The 19,214-nt window shown below is 47.4% G+C and overlaps 1 protein-coding gene across 2 annotated transcripts in view; it reads left to right on the top strand.

Annotated features, from left to right (window-relative positions):
* The window catches only part of RPGR (retinitis pigmentosa GTPase regulator), a 309,545-nt gene that overhangs the window by 15,598 nt on the left and 274,733 nt on the right, over window positions 1-19,214 (top strand). Inside the window, exon 2 of one of the 2 annotated variants that reach the window (XM_063955571.1) lies at window positions 2,738-2,767. In XM_063955571.1, coding sequence (XP_063811641.1) covers window positions 2,738-2,767 — 30 coding nt within the window. Of the gene's footprint in view, window positions 1-2,737; window positions 2,864-19,214 lie in introns of both variants that reach the window. The other variant, XM_063955570.1, reaches the window with a different exon arrangement.

Below are 19,214 nucleotides of genomic sequence, written 5' to 3'. Positions count from 1 at the left end.
GATGACACTAGGCAAAATTTTAGCCAAAGCAGAAAAGAAATATGCCCCCATATGGATTTACCCATCATATTGTACACTGTACTGACTTAAAAAAGTTGCATGCTGGACGATCTGGTAGCACTTTTCGGATCAGTCATGTGTATACAAAGTACAATTATACGACCAATCTTATGATATCTGGTGGATTGGGCAGGTGTACCGGTGCCCAACATTTGAATGACTCCCAAGTCTCCTACTCATGATAAATTACATCCAATACGTTTAATTTCTTCCAGAAAAATTTTGAGTCTTCGGCTTCATTGATATGTTTTAATAACCACGCTGACTCCTTTTCATGGTTGGAATTATACCATGGTGCATGAGCTGCAATATTGAGGCATCTATTTTACAAAAATATTTCCATCCTGGTTCTTCAAAGCTGATGCTTCGAGCTTTGAGAGTGCGTTGCCAAAAGAAGATCTGCCCTTTCTGAGGCTAAAACTGAGTCCATCCTTGTAATGCAAATTGTGTATGGGACCATTCTGAAAGTCTTCCTCTTAAGCAGTGCTCCTTAGGGCTTGATTAAGAGTTCCTTATGTCCTAGGCTAATACACTTGCTCAGGAAATCGCCAATCACACAGTGTATTTGCAGGTAGTGAAGCTTATACAACTGACACGTTTGATCTCGGCATCTCATGATGTTTGTGGAGTGTAAAGCAGATTTTGACTTCTGGGGAATGCGAGTGGGTGTGGATTGAAGGATAGACTTTACATAGAGACGGTCAGTAGTTAGGTCGATAGGGCTGAATAGTCAACATGAAAAGGTCGATATTTGTTACTTTAACCCTAACCCTACCCATGGTGTTTAACCCAAACCGTCCCCTTCCGCAGTCTAACCCTAACCATCCCCTCTGGCAGCCTAACCTTAAACACCATGGAAATCAATGTGATCCTATCTACGTATTACCATCTGTGTCGACCTATTGGGTGGCTGTCTATGTACTGTCTACCTACTATTCAGATACCCCTAAAGATAATTTCATGCAGCTCTCTAGCCCACCCAGATGGCGCTGTAGCACAAGGTACAATAAGTAAAGGTGTAAGCAGTAACTTACATGGTCACATTGCCACCGCCATTTAGTAGTAACTCTAAAGCTGCCCATACACTTAAAGATTTATTGTCTGATCTGGCTGGTTGGAACGAAAACCTGGTAATGGATGGGAGCAAATGACAATTGACCATTTGCTTTGAAATGTCGGAAAACTGATGTTCAGATAAATTGGTTAAATCAAATGGATTTAACCAATTTGTCTGATTGACCATTTTTGTTTGTTTGTCAGTGTTTGGGAGCAAATGGTCAATTGACATTTGCACCCATCCATTACCAGATTTTCGTTCCAACCAGCCAGATAGGACAATAAATATTTAGGTGTATGGCCATCTTAAGAACTTCCCTCAACACTGCCCTGGGATAGCTGGATAACATGAAATGAATTAAGTCTTCATTTTCTTTCTTGGCTGCCATGGCAAATACCAGAGTGGTAATCTTTCATAGACAGAGAAATAAGTCTGATAGTATTCTTGGTTGTTCGGCTCCATTATAATCCGAAGCTTGATCACAAGCAAAAAAACATCCCAACACAAAGTTAGCACAGCGAGAAAGTTTATAGTTCTGTTATTTTGTCTATTCTTACTCATACAGGATTTCAAATAGAATTACGTTGGGTTGGAGTGTGTGACCGGCGGCCGGGATCCCGGTGGTCAGCATCCCGACGACGGGATCTGCGGGTTCGGTGGCAAGCTGCGCTCACCACAGGTTCTATTTTCACTCTGTGGGTGTCGTGGACACCCACAATTGGGAATAGTCCCTTCTAGTTGGCATGCCGACTGTTGGTATTTTTTGAGAGTTTGGGATGCAGTGGGAGGTTATGTGACCATTGGTCTCCTAACCGTCTGTCACATAACTACTTCTCATTCTGTTACAAGACTCAAACAAGATGTTCTATAACACAGATTCTGCAGTTATGTCTATGTAACTAGGAAAGGATAACTGTTGGCATTGGTGTATTTATGGTAGTAATAAATATTGTAAAGCAGGTCTGTACAAGCCATGTGTAAAATGTACAAACCTAAGATGGTTTCATATGAATGATAATGTATTCAGCAAAGGGCATATAACACTTTCGGTATCCGGTCTCTAGCTTGACCACACTTAAGTCGACATAGTTACTAGGTCGACATGGCAAAAGGCCGACATGAGTTATTCACAATTTTTTTTTTCTTTTTTTAAAAACTTTTTCATACTTTACGATCCACGTGGGCTACAATTGGGAACTGGAACCTATGCCGAGTGCAGCGAGGCACCTTGCCCAAGCATGGCAAGCGAAGCGAGCCTTGCGAGGGGACACTGTGCACTAATTGGGGTTCCCGGTCACTCTACAAAGAAAACGACACCCAAAAAACCCAAACTCATGTCGACCTTGTTCATGTTGAAGTAATGCTTGTGTCAACCTATTTTAGGTGTCAACATAGTTACTGTCGACCAATAGTGGTCGACCCTATGAACCACACCCAACACTTACCCTGATAAATCGCTGAAGAGCTACATCTTTCTTTGCTGAAAATTTTTTTTGGTCTGTCAGCAGAAATGCTTTTACAAATGTTTTACGTTTGTGTTTTTCTTTCATGAACAATGCAGCAGATCTATATACATACAGTGTAGTCATCTTAAATAATTTTTTCATTTTTGTCTAACAGATTCTGGAGCATTATTCACATTTGGAAAAAGTAAGTTTGCAGACAACTGTCCCAGCAAATTTTGGTTAAAAAATGACAAGCCTGCACATATAGCATGCGGAGATGAACACACAGCTTTGGTTACAGGTTAGTAGAAACATTTTCACTTGTTTTAAGGTATGGAGACCAAGGGGTAAATTTACTAAAGGTTGATTTTATAAATTTTAAATCAGTCTAAGGGTATATTCAATTAGCGTCGGATCCTCTCCGACGGAGAGGATCCGACACTTAACTATTCAATTTGCGGGCATTACGACAGGTTTTTTCCTATTTTCGCAATGCCGATCCAACTATTTTTGAAGTCGAATCGTCATTGTCGAAAATGTGCCAAAAACATGTCGGAAATGCCCGCAAATTCGACAAAACAGGTGGATAGCCGGGCGAATTTGCCAATGCACCTGTTTTTCGACATGTCAGAATTTCTGATAAGTCGAAAAAACTGGCCTTTCATTGAATAGGGCGAATTGAAATTCGCCCTAAAGACGGCGAAAACTGACATTTTTTTCGACCTGTCGGGCATTTCAGCAGGAATTGAATATCTGCCTAAATCAATATTGTGGGTTAGGGGCTAAAATGCATATTTACTAGCATACACTTTTTACTGTTGATGTTAATAAATGTCTGAAATACAACTTCGATTATGAGTGAATTAAAGACGTGCTTTTCATAAGTTCCTTATTGCAATTGTATCAATTAGAATAATGTTTAAGGCTATTTCAGGCCATAATAAGAGTTTGAGCGCCATGATTTAATCAAATTTCCAGACATTTCAACGTTTCCTTTCTGCCCTGGATCAGCCACCGTAATGTTTTCTACTGTTTATAACAATAGAGACAGTTTCTTTTAAGAAGAACATCCAATCTGTTCATGATTTGCCATCCCTAAATTATGTTAAGGAATCATACAGATATAGGGGGGAATTCAATGACAGGAAAATAAACATTGTGCATGATTTTTTCCGATGTTTATGCTGTGTTTTTTTCCGGACTATCCAGTTTGGCCATCCGAAAAAAATACATTCTGTCCCGAAAACACCCAGGTTCAGTGAAACCTGTGTGTTTTCAGGAAGCACAGCCCCGTTTTCGCTGTTTTCTGGGATTTGTTTCTCCTGTCTGAGGCAGAAGAAACACAATCTACAATAATACACGGCTCGCACTGGCTTATTGGGGATAATTGAATAGGCAAAAAAATTGTGACTAATTAAATTCCCTCCATAGTCTAATAGTAGTAATAATAATATTAATAATAATAATATAACATATCCCATTTGCTAGACACAACTGGTTATTCATAAAACCATACTGACACTTCTCAAAGTATCTTCTTTTATTATAAACTTTAAACCCTTTCTAGTTTTAAAAGTACAAATGTTCTTTTATCACATGCAGTACTTTCTTATTTAACCAAAGTGGTTGCTTTTTATTCTTAGGGATCAATTCAGTTAGCCACAAATAGGGCAGGTTGCTGTTGCAAAGTCTTGAAACGCTGCCAATGGTACCGTACTTTAACCCCTTCGAGGCCCAATCTTGCCTCTGACTTGTGGATTTTTGTACGCAGCCCTGCAAACACAAATCTGTGAGTCCAGAGGTCGTGTAATTCGGCATATAGCCATACTTACTAGCGCTGCAAGAGGCCTCACAGCTATTTGAATTGACCCCCCTAGATTGCCATTGCCATATTTTACATGCAATGCATATAAAAATATTTTTTTAAATGTCCTCTGGTTGCTGTGTTTTAACTTATCACAACATTAATCCAGTCTTCAGACTTCAGTGCATGCCTTATATGATTACATATTACCATTTTAAACCTCATGGATTTTTAGGGCTGATATTATGTTATAATCACTATTACTTAAATGTTGCCACCTCTGTACATTAGAGAGCACTGTAGCTTCCCACTTACAGTAGGTGGTTCTTCTACCAATAACAAAGATAAGTTTGGCTTCCTTTACTATGAGCCACATTTTTCTCTCACTTTCTGTTTGCACTTATTATTTATTATTAGCAGTTTCTTATATAGCGCAGCATATTCCGTTGCACTTTACAATTAGAACAACAGTTATAGAACAAAACTGGGCACTTATAATTGAATTCCAGTGAAGTGGTTTATGCTAGGTGGCGTACAAAAAATAAACCCTATCAGTATTTTACTGGTGTCACCTATTTTGCTTGGTAGACTCTACATTTGTTTACATACACCTCTTTATTGCCTCTTTTAAACCCTCTCCATCTCCCTCCACTAAGTTTAATTCTGTCTACATTATTTTGCATACTGCTTCTCTATTCCCAGTTCCTAGTTTCACATTACCTGCCTTTTAAAAGTCACAGTTGCACCCACTTTACTGAGAGGCAGTCCATCAATACTGTAGTCTGACACCGACGGAAAAATCATCCCTAGGGCCAAATGTAATAGTGAGAGTTTCCGAAAGTGAGAGATTTGGTAAGGTTTGTCAGGTTTTTTTTTTAAAGTGGCAATCATTTACACTGTAAAACCAGGTTGAGCAGGTTAAAGTGCGCCACTTTAAAAAAAAAACTGCAAAAATCTCTCACTTTCTGAAACTCTCACTCTTTTACATTTGGCCCCAGATGTCCTAAATGTCAAACCCTTGTTCCTACGCCAACTTCTCATCTAAAAATTACAATAAGTAAGCCCCGCATGTCTTTCTCTCATCACTTGACTCAAGTAGTATTGTTGCATGTAGCATTGTCTGATGCAGCACGTGATGCATATGTAGTATTGTCGGATGTAGCATGTGGCACAGGTAGTATTTATCTGGTGTAGCCATTCTTTCATATACTTTTGTCAGGGATACCATGTGGTGCACAGATATTATTGTTAAACGTTGCATGTGGTGCACAGGTAGTATTGTCTGGTATCGCATGTGTCTTCTAGGTAGTAATGGCAGGTGTAGCATGTGGCGCAGATAGTATTTGTCAGATGTAGTATTGTTGGTTGTAGCATATCGCTCAGGTAGTATTGTGTGGCACACAGGTAGTATTATGAGATGTAGCATGTGGTGCAAAGGTAGTATTGTCTGGTGCACCATGTGTCTCCCAGGCAGTATTGTCAGGTGTAGCATGTGACGCACAGATAATATCAGGTATAGCATGTGGCACACAGGTAGTATTGTCTGGTGTAGCATGTGGAGCATAGGTAGTATTTTCTGGTGTAGTATGTGGCGCACAGGTAGTATTATCAGGTGTTGTGTTATCAGGTGTAGAATGTGTCGCACAGGTAGTATTATAATGTGTCACGCACAGGTAGTATTGTCTGGTGTAGCATGTGGCGCACAGGTAATATTGTGTGGTGTAGCATGTGGCGCACAGATAGTATTGTCTGGTGTAGCATGTGGCGCACCGGTAGTCTTGTCTGGTGGCGCACAGGAAGTATTGGGTGGTGTAGCATGTGGCGAACAAGTAGTATTATGAGATGTAGCATGTGGCACAAAGAAAATATCAGGTGTAGCATGTGGCGCACAGGTAGTATTCTCTGGTGCAACGTGTGGCGCACATGTAGTATTGTCTGGTGCAGCATGTGGCGCACAGGTAGTATTGTCTGGTGCAGCATGTGGCACACAGGAAGTATTGTCTGGTGCAGCGTGTTGCTCCCAGTAGTATTGTCTGGTGCAGCGTGTGGCGCACAGGTAGTATTCTCTGGTGCAATGTGTGGCGCACAGGTAGTATTGTCTGGTGCAGCCTGTGGCACACGGGTAGTATTGTCTGGTGCAGCGTGTGGCACACGGGTAGTATTGTCTGGTGCAGCGTGTGGCACACGGGTAGTATTGTCTGGTGCAGCGTGTGGCACACGGGTAGTATTGTCTGGTGCAGCGTGTGGCACACGGGTAGTATTGTCTGGTGCAGCGTGTGGCGCACACGTAGTGTTGTCTGGTGCAGCATGTGGCGCACATGTAGTATTGTCTGGTGCAGCATGTGGCGCACAGGTAGTATTGTCTGGTGCAGCATGTAGCGCACAGGTAGTATTGTCTGGTGTAGCATGTGGAGAACAGGTAGTATTTTCTGGTGTAGTATGTGGCGCACAGGTAGTATTATCAGGTGTTGTGTTATCAGGTGTAGAATGTCGCACAGGTAGTATTATAATATGTAGCATGTCACGCACAGGTAGTATTGTCTGGTGTAGCATGTGGCGCACAGGTAGTATTGTCTGGTGCAGCCTGTGGCACACGGGTAGTATTGTCTGGTGCAGCGTGTGGCACATGGGCAGTATTGTCTGGTGCAGCGTGTGGCGCACAGGTAGTAGTGTCTGGTATAGCGTGTGGCGCACAGGTAGTATTGTCTGGTGCAGCATGTGTCGCTCAGGTAGTATTGTGTGGCACACAGGTAGTATTATGAGATGTAGCATGTGGTGCAAAGGTAGTATTGTCTGGTGCACCGTGTGTCTCCCAGGCAGTATTGTCAGGTGTAGCATGTGACGCACAGATAATATCAGGTATAGCATGTGGCACACAGGTAGTATTGTCTGGTGGAGCATAGGTAGTATTTTCTGGTGTAGTATGTGGCGCACAGGTAGTATTATCAGGTGTTGTGTTATCAGGTGTAGAATGTGTCGCACAGGTAGTATTATAATGTGTCACGCACAGGTAGTATTGTCTGGTGTAGCATGTGGCGCACAGGTAATATTGTGTGGTGTAGCATGTGGCGCACAGATAGTGTTGTCTGGTGTAGCATGTGGCGCACCGGTAGTCTTGTCTGGTGGCGCACAGGTGGTATTGTCTGGTGTAGCATGTGTTACACAGGTAGTATTATCAGGTGTAGCATGTGGCGCACAAGTAGTATTATGAGATGTAACATGTGGTACAAAGGAAATATCAGGTGTAGCATGTGGCACACAGGTAGTATTGTCTGGTGCAGCATGTGGCGCACAGGTAGTATTGTCTGGTGCAGCCTGTGGCACACGGGTAGTATTGTCTGGTGCAGCGTGTGGCACATGGGCAGTATTGTCTGGTGCAGCGTGTGGCGCACAGGTAGTAGTGTCTGGTATAGCGTGTGGCGCACAGGTAGTATTGTCTGGTGCAGCATGTGTCGCTCAGGTAGTATTGTGTGGCACACAGGTAGTATTATGAGATGTAGCATGTGGTGCAAAGGTTGTATTGTCTGGTGCACCATGTGTCTCCCAGGCAGTATTGTCAGGTGTAGCATGTGACGCACAGATAATATCAGGTATAGCATGTGGCACACAGGTAGTATTGTCTGGTGGAGCATAGGTAGTATTTTCTGGTGTAGTATGTGGCGCACAGGTAGTATTATCAGGTGTTGTGTTATCAGGTGTAGAATGTGTCGCACAGGTAGTATTATAATGTGTCACGCACAGGTAGTATTGTCTGGTGTAGCATGTGGCGCACAGGTAATATTGTGTGGTGTAGCATGTGGCGCACAGATAGTATTGTCTGGTGTAGCATGTGGCGCACCGGTAGTCTTGTCTGGTGGCGCACAGGAAGTATTGGGTGGTGTAGCATGTGGCGAACAAGTAGTATTATGAGATGTAGCATGTGGCACAAAGAAAATATCAGGTGTAGCATGTGGCGCACAGGTAGTATTCTCTGGTGCAACGTGTGGCGCACATGTAGTATTGTCTGGTGCAGCATGTGGCGCACAGGTAGTATTGTCTGGTGCAGCATGTGGCACACAGGAAGTATTGTCTGGTGCAGCGTGTTGCTCCCAGTAGTATTGTCTGGTGCAGCGTGTGACGCACAGGTAGTATTCTCTGGTGCAATGTGTGGCGCACAGGTAGTATTGTCTGGTGCAGCCTGTGGCACACGGGTAGTATTGTCTGGTGCAGCGTGTGGTACACGGGTAGTATTGTCTGGTGCAGCGTGTGGCACACGGGTAGTATTGTCTGGTGCAGCGTGTGGCACACGGGTAGTATTGTCTGGTGCAGCGTGTGGCACACGGGTAGTATTGTCTGGTGCAGCGTGTGGCACACGGGTAGTATTGTCTGGTGCAGCGTGTGGCACACGGGTAGTATTGTCTGGTGCAGCGTGTGGCACACGGGTAGTATTGTCTGGTGCAGCGTGTGGCGCACACGTAGTGTTGTCTGGTGCAGCGTGTGGCGCACACGTAGTGTTGTCTGGTGCAGCATGTGGCGCACAGGTAGTATTGTCTGGTGCAGCATGTGGCACACGGGTAGTATTGTCTGGTGCAGCATGTGGCGCACTGGTAGTATTGTCTGGTGCGGCATGTGGCGCACAGGTGGTATTGTCTGGTGCGGCATGTGGCGCACAGGAGGTATTGTCTGGTGCGGCGTGTTGCTCACAGTAGTATTGTCTGGTGCGGCGTGTGGCGCACAGGTAGTATTCTCTGGCACAACGTGTGGTGCACAGGTAGTATTGTCTGGTGCAGCATGTGGCGCACAGGTAGTTTTGTCTGGTGCAGCATGTGGCGCACAGGTAGTTTTGTCTGGTGCAGCATGCGGCGCACAGGTAGTATTGTCTGGTGTAGCATGTGGCACACAGGTTGTATTGTCTGGTGCAGAATGTGGTGCATAGGTAGTATTGTCTGGTACAGCGTGTTTCTCACAGGTAGTATTGTCTGGTGCAGTGTGTGGCGCACAGGTATTATTGTCTGGTGCAGCATGTGGCGCACGGGTAGTATTGTCTGGTATAGCGTGTTGCTCACAGGTAGTATTGTCTGGTGCAGTGTGTGGCTCACAGGTAATATTGTCTGGTGCAGTGTGTGGCTCACAGGTAGTATTGTCTGGTGCATCGTGTGGCGCACAGATAGTATTGTCTGGTATAGCGTGTTGCTCACAGGTAGTATTGTCTGGTGCAGTGTGTGGCTCACAGGTAATATTGTCTGGTGCAGCGTGTGGCGCACAGGTAGTATTGTCTGGTGCAGCGTGTGGCGCACAGGTAGTATTGTCTGGTACAGCGTGTGGCGCACAGGTAGTATTGTCTGGTGCAGCGTGTGGTGCACAGGTAGTATTTTCTGGTGCAGCATGTGGCGAACAGGTAGTATTGTCTGGTGCAACGTGTGGCGCACAGGTAGTATTGTCTGGTGCAGCGTGTTGCTCACAGTAGTATTGTCTGGTGCAGCGTGTGGTGCACAGGTAGTATTCTCTGGTGCAACGTGTGGCGCACAGGTAGTATTGTCTGGTGCAGCATGTGGCGCACACGTAGTATTGTCTGGTATAGCATGTGGTACACAGGTGTAGGATGTGACGCTACAGGTAGTATTATCAGGTGTAGCATATGGCACACAGGTTGTATTGTCTGGTGCAGCATGTGGTGCACAGGTAGTATTGTCTGGTGCAGCATGTGGTGCATAGGTAGTATTGTCTGCTGCAGCATGTAGCGCACAGGTAGTATTGTCTGGTGTAGCATGTGGAGAACAGGTAGTATTTTCTGGTGTAGTATGTGGCGCACAGGTAGTATTATCAGGTGTTGTGTTATCAGGTGTAGAATGTCGCACAGGTAGTATTATAATATGTAGCATGTCACGCACAGGTAGTATTGTCTGGTGTAGCATGTGGCGCACAGATAATATTGTGTGGTGTAGCATGTTGCGCACAGATAGTATTGTCTGGTGTAGCATGTGGCGCACCGGTAGTCTTGTCTGGTGGCGCACAGGTGGTATTGTCTGGTGTAGCATGTGTTACACAGGTAGTATTATCAGGTGTAGCATGTGGCGCACAAGTAGTATTATGAGATGTAACATGTGGTACAAAGGAAATATCAGGTGTAGCATGTGGCACACAGGTAGTATTGTCTGGTGCAGCATGTGGCGCACAGGTAGTATTGTCTGGTGCAGCCTGTGGCACACGGGTAGTATTGTCTGGTGCAGCGTGTGGCACATGGGCAGTATTGTCTGGTGCAGCGTGTGGCGCACAGGTAGTAGTGTCTGGTATAGCGTGTGGCGCACAGGTAGTATTGTCTGGTGCAGCATGTGTCGCTCAGGTAGTATTGTGTGGCACACAGGTAGTATTATGAGATGTAGCATGCGGTGCAAAGGTAGTATTGTCTGGTGCACCATGTGTCTCCCAGGCAGTATTGTCAGGTGTAGCATGTGACGCACAGATAATATCAGGTATAGCATGTGGCAGACAGGTAGTATTGTCTGGTGTAGCATGTGGAGCATAGGTAGTATTTTCTGGTGTAGTATGTGGCGCACAGGTAGTATTATCAGGTGTTGTGTTATCAGGTGTAGAATGTGTCGCACAGGTAGTATTATAATGTGTCACGCACAGGTAGTATTGTCTGGTGTAGCATGTGGCGCACAGGTAATATTGTGTGGTGTAGCATGTGGCGCACAGATAGTATTGTCTGGTGTAGCATGTGGCGCACCGGTAGTCTTGTCTGGTGGCGCACAGGAAGTATTGGGTGGTGTAGCATGTGGCGAACAAGTAGTATTATGAGATGTAGCATGTGGCACAAAGAAAATATCAGGTGTAGCATGTGGCGCACAGGTAGTATTCTCTGGTGCAACGTGTGGCGCACATGTAGTATTGTCTGGTGCAGCATGTGGCGCACAGGTAGTATTGTCTGGTGCAGCATGTGGCACACAGGAAGTATTGTCTGGTGCAGCGTGTTGCTCCCAGTAGTATTGTCTGGTGCAGCGTGTGGCGCACAGGTAGTATTCTCTGGTGCAATGTGTGGCGCACAGGTAGTATTGTCTGGTGCAGCCTGTGGCACACGGGTAGTATTGTCTGGTGCAGCGTGTGGCACACGGGTAGTATTGTCTGGTGCAGCGTGTGGCACACGGGTAGTATTGTCTGGTGCAGCGTGTGGCACACGGGTAGTATTGTCTGGTGCAGCATGTGGCACACGGGTAGTATTGTCTGGTGCAGCATGTGGCGCACTGGTAGTATTGTCTGGTGCGGCATGTGGCGCACAGGTTGTATTGTCTGGTGCGGCATGTGGCGCACAGGAGGTATTGTCTGGTGCGGCGTGTTGCTCACAGTAGTATTGTCTGGTGCAGCGTGTGGCGCACAGGTAGTATTCTCTGGCACAACGTGTGGTGCACAGGTAGTATTGTCTGGTGCAGCATGTGGCGCACAGGTAGTTTTGTCTGGTGCAGCATGTGGCGCACAGGTAGTTTTGTCTGGTGCAGCATGCGGCGCACAGGTAGTATTGTCTGGTGTAGCATGTGGCACACAGGTTGTATTGTCTGGTGCAGAATGTGGTGCATAGGTAGTATTGTCTGGTACAGCGTGTTTCTCACAGGTAGTATTGTCTGGTGCAGTGTGTGGCGCACAGGTATTCTTGTCTGGTGCAGTGTGTGGCGCACAGGTATTATTGTCTGGTGCAGCATGTGGCGCACGGGTAGTATTGTCTGGTATAGCGTGTTGCTCACAGGTAGTATTGTCTGGTGCAGTGTGTGGCTCACAGGTAGTATTGTCTGGTGCATCGTGTGGCGCACAGATAGTATTGTCTGGTATAGCGTGTTGCTCACAGGTAGTATTGTCTGGTGCAGTGTGTGGCTCACAGGTAATATTGTCTGGTGCAGCGTGTGGCGCACAGGTAGTATTGTCTGGTGCAGCGTGTGGCGCACAGGTAGTATTGTCTGGTGCAGCGTGTGGCGCACAGGTAGTATTGTCTGGTACAGCGTGTGGCGCACAGGTAGTATTGTCTGGTGCAGCGTGTGGTGCACAGGTAGTATTGTCTGGTGCAGCATGTGGCGCACAGGTAGTATTGTCTGGTGCAACGTGTGGCGCACAGGTAGTATTGTCTGGTGCAGCGTGTTGCTCACAGTAGTATTGTCTGGTGCAACGTGTGGCGCACAGGTAGTATTGTCTGGTGCAGCATGTGGCGCACACGTAGTATTGTCTGGTATAGCATGTGGTACACAGGTGTAGGATGTGGCGCTACAGGTAGTATTATCAGGTGTAGCATATGGCACACAGGTTGTATTGTCTGGTGCAGCATGTGGTGCATAGGTAGTATTGTCTGCTGCAGCATGTAGCGCACAGGTAGTATTGTCTGGTGTAGCATGTGGAGAACAGGTAGTATTTTCTGGTGTAGTATGTGGCGCACAGGTAGTATTATCAGGTGTTGTGTTATCAGGTGTAGAATGTCGCACAGGTAGTATTATAATATGTAGCATGTCACGCACAGGTAGTATTGTCTGGTGTAGCATGTGGCGCACAGATAATATTGTGTGGTGTAGCATGTTGCGCACAGATAGTATTGTCTGGTGTAGCATGTGGCGCACCGGTAGTCTTGTCTGGTGGCGCACAGGTGGTATTGTCTGGTGTAGCATGTGTTACACAGGTAGTATTATCAGGTGTAGCATGTGGCGCACAAGTAGTATTATGAGATGTAACATGTGGTACAAAGGAAATATCAGGTGTAGCATGTGGCGCACAGGTAGTATTGTCTGGTGCAGCCTGTGGCACACGGGTAGTATTGTCTGGTGCAGCGTGTGGCACATGGGCAGTATTGTCTGGTGCAGCGTGTGGCGCACAGGTAGTAGTGTCTGGTATAGCGTGTGGCGCACAGGTAGTGTTGTCTGGTGCAGCATGTGGCGCCAGGTAGTATTGTCTGGTGCAGCATGTGGCGCCCAGGTAGTATTGTCTGGTGCAGCGTGTGCCGCACAGGTAGTATTGTCTGGTACAGCATGTTGCTCACAGGTAGTATTGTCTGGTGCAGCGTGTTGCTCACAGGTAGTATTGTCTGGTGCAGCATGTGGTGCACAGGTAGTATTGTCTGGTGTAGCATGTGGCGCACAGATTATATTGTCTGGTGCAGCATGTGGTGCACAGGTAGTATTTTCTGGTGCAGCATGTGGTGCACAGGTAGTATTGTCTGTTGCAGCATGTGGTGCACAGGTTGTATTATCTGGTATAGCATGTGGCACACAGGTAGTATTGTCTGGTGGAGCATAGGTAGTATTTTCTGGTGTAGTATGTGGCGCACAAGTAGTATTATCAGGTATTGTGTTATCAGGTGTAGAATGTGTCGCACAGGTAGTATTATAATGTGTCACGCACAGGTAGTATTGTCTGGTGTAGCATGTGGAGCACAGGTAATATTGTGTGGTGTAGCATGTGGCGCACAGATAGTATTGTCTGGTGTAGCATGTGGCGCACCGGTAGTCTTGTCTGGTGGCGCACAGGAAGTATTGGGTGGTGTAGCATGTGGCGAGCAAGTAGTATTATGAGATGTAGCATGTGGCACAAAGGAAATATCAGGTGTAGCATGTGGCGCACAGGTAGTATTCTCTGGTGCAACGTGTGGCGCACATGTAGTATTGTCTGGTGCAGCATGTGGCGCACAGGTAGTATTGTCTGGTGCAGCATGTGGCACACAGGAAGTATTGTCTGGTGCAGCGTGTTGCTCCCAGTAGTATTGTCTGGTGCAGCGTGTGGCGCACAGGTAGTATTCTCTGGTGCAATGTGTGGCGCACAGGTAGTATTGTCTGGTGCAGCCTGTGGCACACGGGTAGTATTGTCTGGTGCAGCGTGTGGCACACGGGTAGTATTGTCTGGTGCAGCGTGTGGCACACGGGTAGTATTGTCTGGTGCAGCGTGTGGCACACGGGTAGTATTGTCTGGTGCAGCGTGTGGCACACGGGTAGTATTGTCTGGTGCAGCGTGTGGCACACGGGTAGTTTTGTCTGGTGCAGCGTGTGGCGCACGGGTAGTATTGTCTGGTGCAGCGTGTGGCGCACACGTAGTATTGTCTGGTGCAGCATGTGGCGCACATGTAGTATTGTCTGGTGCAGCATGTGGTGCACAGGTAGTATTGTCTGGTGCGGCATGTGGCACATGGGTAGTATTGTCTGGTGCAGCATGTGGCGCACTGGTAGTATTGTCTGGTGCGGCATGTGGCGCACAGGTGGTATTGTCTGGTGCAGCATGTGGTACACAGGAGGTATTGTCTGGTGCAGCGTGTTGCTCACAGTAGTATTGTCTGGTGCAGCGTGTGGCGCACAGGTAGTATTCTCTGGTACAACGTGTGGTGCACAGGTAGTTTTATCTGGTGCAGCGTGTGGCTCACAGGTAGTATTGTCTGGTGCAGCGTGTTGCTCACAGGTAGTATTGTCTGGTGCAGCATGTGGCACACGGGTAGTATTGTCTGGTGCAGCGTGTGGCGCACGGGTAGTATTGTCTGGTGCAGCGTGTGGCGCACAGATAGTATTGTCTGGTATAGCGTGTTGCTCACAGGTAGTATTGTCTGGTGCAGTGTGTGGCTCACAGGTAATATTGTCTGGTGCAGCGTGTGGCGCACAGGTAGTATTGTCTGGTGCAGCGTGTGGCGCACAGGTAGTATTGTCTGGTACAGCGTGTGGCGCACAGGTAGTATTGTCTGGTGCAGCATGTGGTGCACAGGTAGTATTGTCTGGTGCAGCGTGTGGCGCACAGGTAGTATTGTCTGGTGCAACGTGTGGCGCACAGGTAGTATTGACTGGTGCAGCGTGTTGCTCACAGTAGTATTGTCTGGTGCAGCGTGTGGCGCACAGGTAGTATTCTCTGGTGCAACGTGTGGCGCACAGGTAGTATTGTCTGGTATAGCATGTGGTACACAGGTGTAGGATGTGGCGCTACAGGTAGTATTATCAGGTGTAGCATATGGCACACAGGTTGTATTGTCTGGTGCAGCATGTGGTGCACAGGTAGTATTGTCTGGTGCAGCATGTGGTGCATAGGTAGTATTGTCTGCTGCAGCATGTAGCACACAGGTAGTATTGTCTGGTGTAGCATGTGGAGAACAGGTAGTATTTTCTGGTGTAGTATGTGGCGCACAGGTAGTATTATCAGGTGTTGTGTTATCAGGTGTAGAATGTCGCACAGGTAGTATTATAATATGTAGCATGTCACGCACAGGTAGTATTGTCTGGTGTAGCATGTGGCGCACAGATAATATTGTGTGGTGTAGCATGTTGCGCACAGATAGTATTGTCTGGTGTAGCATGTGGCGCACCGGTAGTTTTTTCTGGTGGTGCACAGGTGGTATTGTCTGGTGTAGCATGTGTTACACAGGTAGTATTATCAGGTGTAGCATGTGGCGCACAAGTAGTATTATGAGATGTAACATGTGGTACAAAGGAAATATCAGGTGTAGCATGTGGCACACAGGTAGTATTGTCTGGTGCAGCATGTGGCGCACAGGTAGTATTGTCTGGTGCAGCCTGTGGCACACGGGTAGTATTGTCTGGTGCAGCGTGTGGCACATGGGCAGTATTGTCTGGTGCAGCGTGTGGCGCACAGGTAGTATTGTCTGGTATAGCGTGTGGCGCACAGGTAGTATTGTCTGGTGCAGCATGTGGTGCCCAGGTAGTATTGTCTGGTGCAGCATGTGGCGCCCAGGTAGTATTGTCTGGTGCAGCGTGTGCCGCACAGGTAGTATTGTCTGGTACAGCATGTTGCTCACATGTAGTATTGTCTGGTGTAGCTTGTTGCTCACAGGTAGTATTGTCTGGTGCAGTGTGTGGCGCACAGGTAGTATTGTCTGGTGGAGCGTGTGGCGCACGGGTAGTATTGTCTGGTATAGCGTATTGCTCACAGGTAGTATTGTCTGGTGCAGCATGTGGTGCACAGGTAGTATTGTCTGGTGTAGCATGTGGCGCACGGGTAGTATTATCAGGTGTAGCATATGGCACACAGATTATATTGTCTGGTGCAGCATGTGGTGCACAGGTAGTATTTTCTGGTGCAGCATGTGGTGCACAGGTAGTATTGTCTGTTGCAGCATGTGGTGCACAGGTTGTATTGTCTGGTGCAGCATGTGGCGCACAGGTAGTATTGTCTGGTGCAGCATGTATCGCACTGGTAGTATTGTCTGGTGCAGCATGTGGTGCACAGGTAGTATTGTCTGGTGTAGCATGTGGTACACAGGTGTAGCATGTGGCGCACAGGTAGTATTATCAGGTGTAGCATATGGCACACGGGTTGTATTGTCTGGTGCAGCATGTTGTGCACAGGTAGTATTTTCTGGTGCAGCATGTGACGCACAGGTAGCATTGTCTGGTGCAGAAAGTGGTACACAGGTAGTATTGTCTGGTGCAGAATGTGGTACACAGGTAGTATGGTGCAGCATGTGGTACACAGGTTGTATTGTCTGGTGCAGCATGTGGTGCACAAGTAGTATTGTCTGGTGCAGCATGTGCTGCACAGGTAGTATTGTCTGGTGCAGCATGTGGCGCACAGGTAGTATTGTCTGGTGCAGCATGTAGCGCACAGGTAGTATTGTCTGCAGCATGTGACGCACCGGTAGTATTGTCTGGTGCAGCATGTGGCGCACAGGTAGTTTTGTCTGGTGCAGCATGTGGTACAGAGGTGTAGCATGTGGCGCACAAGTTGTCTGGTGCAGCATGTGGTGCACAGGTAGTATTGTCTTGTGCAGCATGTGATGCACAGGTAGTATTGTCTGGTGCAGCCTGTGGCGCACATGTAGCATTGTCTGGTGCAGCATGTGGCGTACAGGTAGTATTGTCAGGTGCAGCATGTGGCGCATAGGTAGTATTGTCTGGTGCAGCATGTGGCACACAGGTTGTATTGTCTGGTGCAGCATGTGGCGCACAGGTAGTATTGTCTGATGCAGCATGTGGCGCACAGGTAGTATTGTCTGGTGCAGCATGAGACGCACTGGTAGCATTGTCTGGTGCAGCATGTGGCGCACAGGTAGTATTGTCTGGTGCAACATGTGGCGCACAGGTAGCATTGTCTGGTGCAGAATGTGGTACACAGGTAGTATTGTCTGGTGCAGAATGTGGCGCACAGGTAGTATTGTCTGGTGCAGCATGTTGCACAGTACATCAGACAATACTACAGTGGAGATCCATGCTTTAAGTTTACAGCCTTTCTCTGACGTCCTAGTGGATGCTGGGAACTCCGTAAGGACCATGAGGAATAGCGGCTCCGCAGGAGACTGGGCACAAAAAGAAAAGCTTTAGGACTACCTGATGTGCACTGGCTCCTCCCCCTATGACCCTCCTCCAAGCCTCAGTTAGATTTTTGTGCCCGACCGAGCTGGGTGCAATCTAGGAGGCTCTCCTGAGCTTCTTAGGAAAAGTTAGTTTTAGGTTTTTTATTTTCAGTAAGACCTGCTGGCAACAGGCTCACTGCATCGAGGGACTAAGGGGAGAAGAAGCGAACCTGCCTGCTTGCAGCCAGCTTGGGCTTCTTAGGCTACTGGACACCATTAGCTCCAGAGGGACCGAACACAGGCCCAGCCTCGGATTCCGGTCCCAGAGCCGCGCCGCCGGCCCCCTTACAGAGCCAGAAGCAAGAAGAGGTCCGGAAAATCGGCGGCAGAAGACATCAGTCTTCACCAAGGTAGCACACAGCACTGCAGCTGTGCGCCATTGCTCCTCATGCACCACACGCTCCGGTCACTGATGGGTGCAGGGCGCTGGGGGGGGGCGCCCTGAGCAGCAATATAAACACCTTGGCTGGCTAAATTACATCACATATAACCCCCAGGGCTATATGGATGTATATTAACCCCTGCCAGATTCCGAAAAAAGCGGGAGAAAAGTCCGCCGAGAAGGGGGCGGAGCCTATCTCCTCAGCACACTGGCGCCATTTTCCCTCACAGCTCCGCTGGAAGGACGTCTCCCTGACTCTCCCCTGCAGTCCTGCACTACAGAAAAGGGTAAAACAAGAGGGGGGGGGGCACTAATTAGGCGCAGTATAATATACACAGCAGCTATAAAGGTAAAAACACTCTGTTTGGTGTTATCCCAACATATATATAGCGCTCTGGTGTGTGCTGGCATACTCTCCCTCTGTCTCCCCAAAGGGCTAGTGGGGTCCTGTCCTCTATCAGAGCATTCCCTGTGTGTGTGCTGTGTGTCGGTACGACTGTGTCGACATGTATGAAGAGGAAAATTATGTGGAGGCGGAGCAATTGCCTGTACTGGTGATGTCACCCCCTAGGGAGTCGACACCTGAGTGGATGAGCTTATGGAAGGATTTACGTGAAAGTGTCAGCTCTTTACAAAAGACGGTTGATGACATGAGACAGCCGGCTACTCAGCTGGTGCCTGTCCAGGCGTCTCAAAGACCATCAGGGGCTCTAAAACGCCCGCTACCTCAGATGGTAGATACAGATGCCGACACGGATACTGACTCCAGTGTCGACGATAAAGAGACGAATGTGACTTCCAGTAGGGCCACACGTTACATGATTGAGGCAATGAAAAATGTTTTACACATTTCTGATACTACAAGTACCACTAAAAAGGGTATTATGTTTGGTGAGAAAAAACTACCTGTAGTTTTTCCTGCATCTGAGGAATTAAATGAAGTGTGTGATGAAGCGTGGGTTTCTCCCGATAAAAGACTGATAATTCCTAAAAAGTTATTGGCATCATACCCCTTCCCGCCAGAGGATAGGGCACGTTGGGAAACACCTCCTAGGGTGGATAAAGCGCTCACACGCTTGTCAAAACAGGTGGCACTACCGTCTCCGGATGCGGCCGCCCTTAAGGAACCTGCTGACAGAAAGCAGGAGAATATCCTAAAATGTATATACACTCAC

This window comes from Pseudophryne corroboree, chromosome 2 (genome assembly GCF_028390025.1).
Source record: "Pseudophryne corroboree isolate aPseCor3 chromosome 2, aPseCor3.hap2, whole genome shotgun sequence".
Lineage (NCBI taxonomy): Eukaryota > Metazoa > Chordata > Amphibia > Anura > Myobatrachidae > Pseudophryne > Pseudophryne corroboree.
This window is presented reverse-complemented; position numbering and strand designations above follow the sequence as displayed.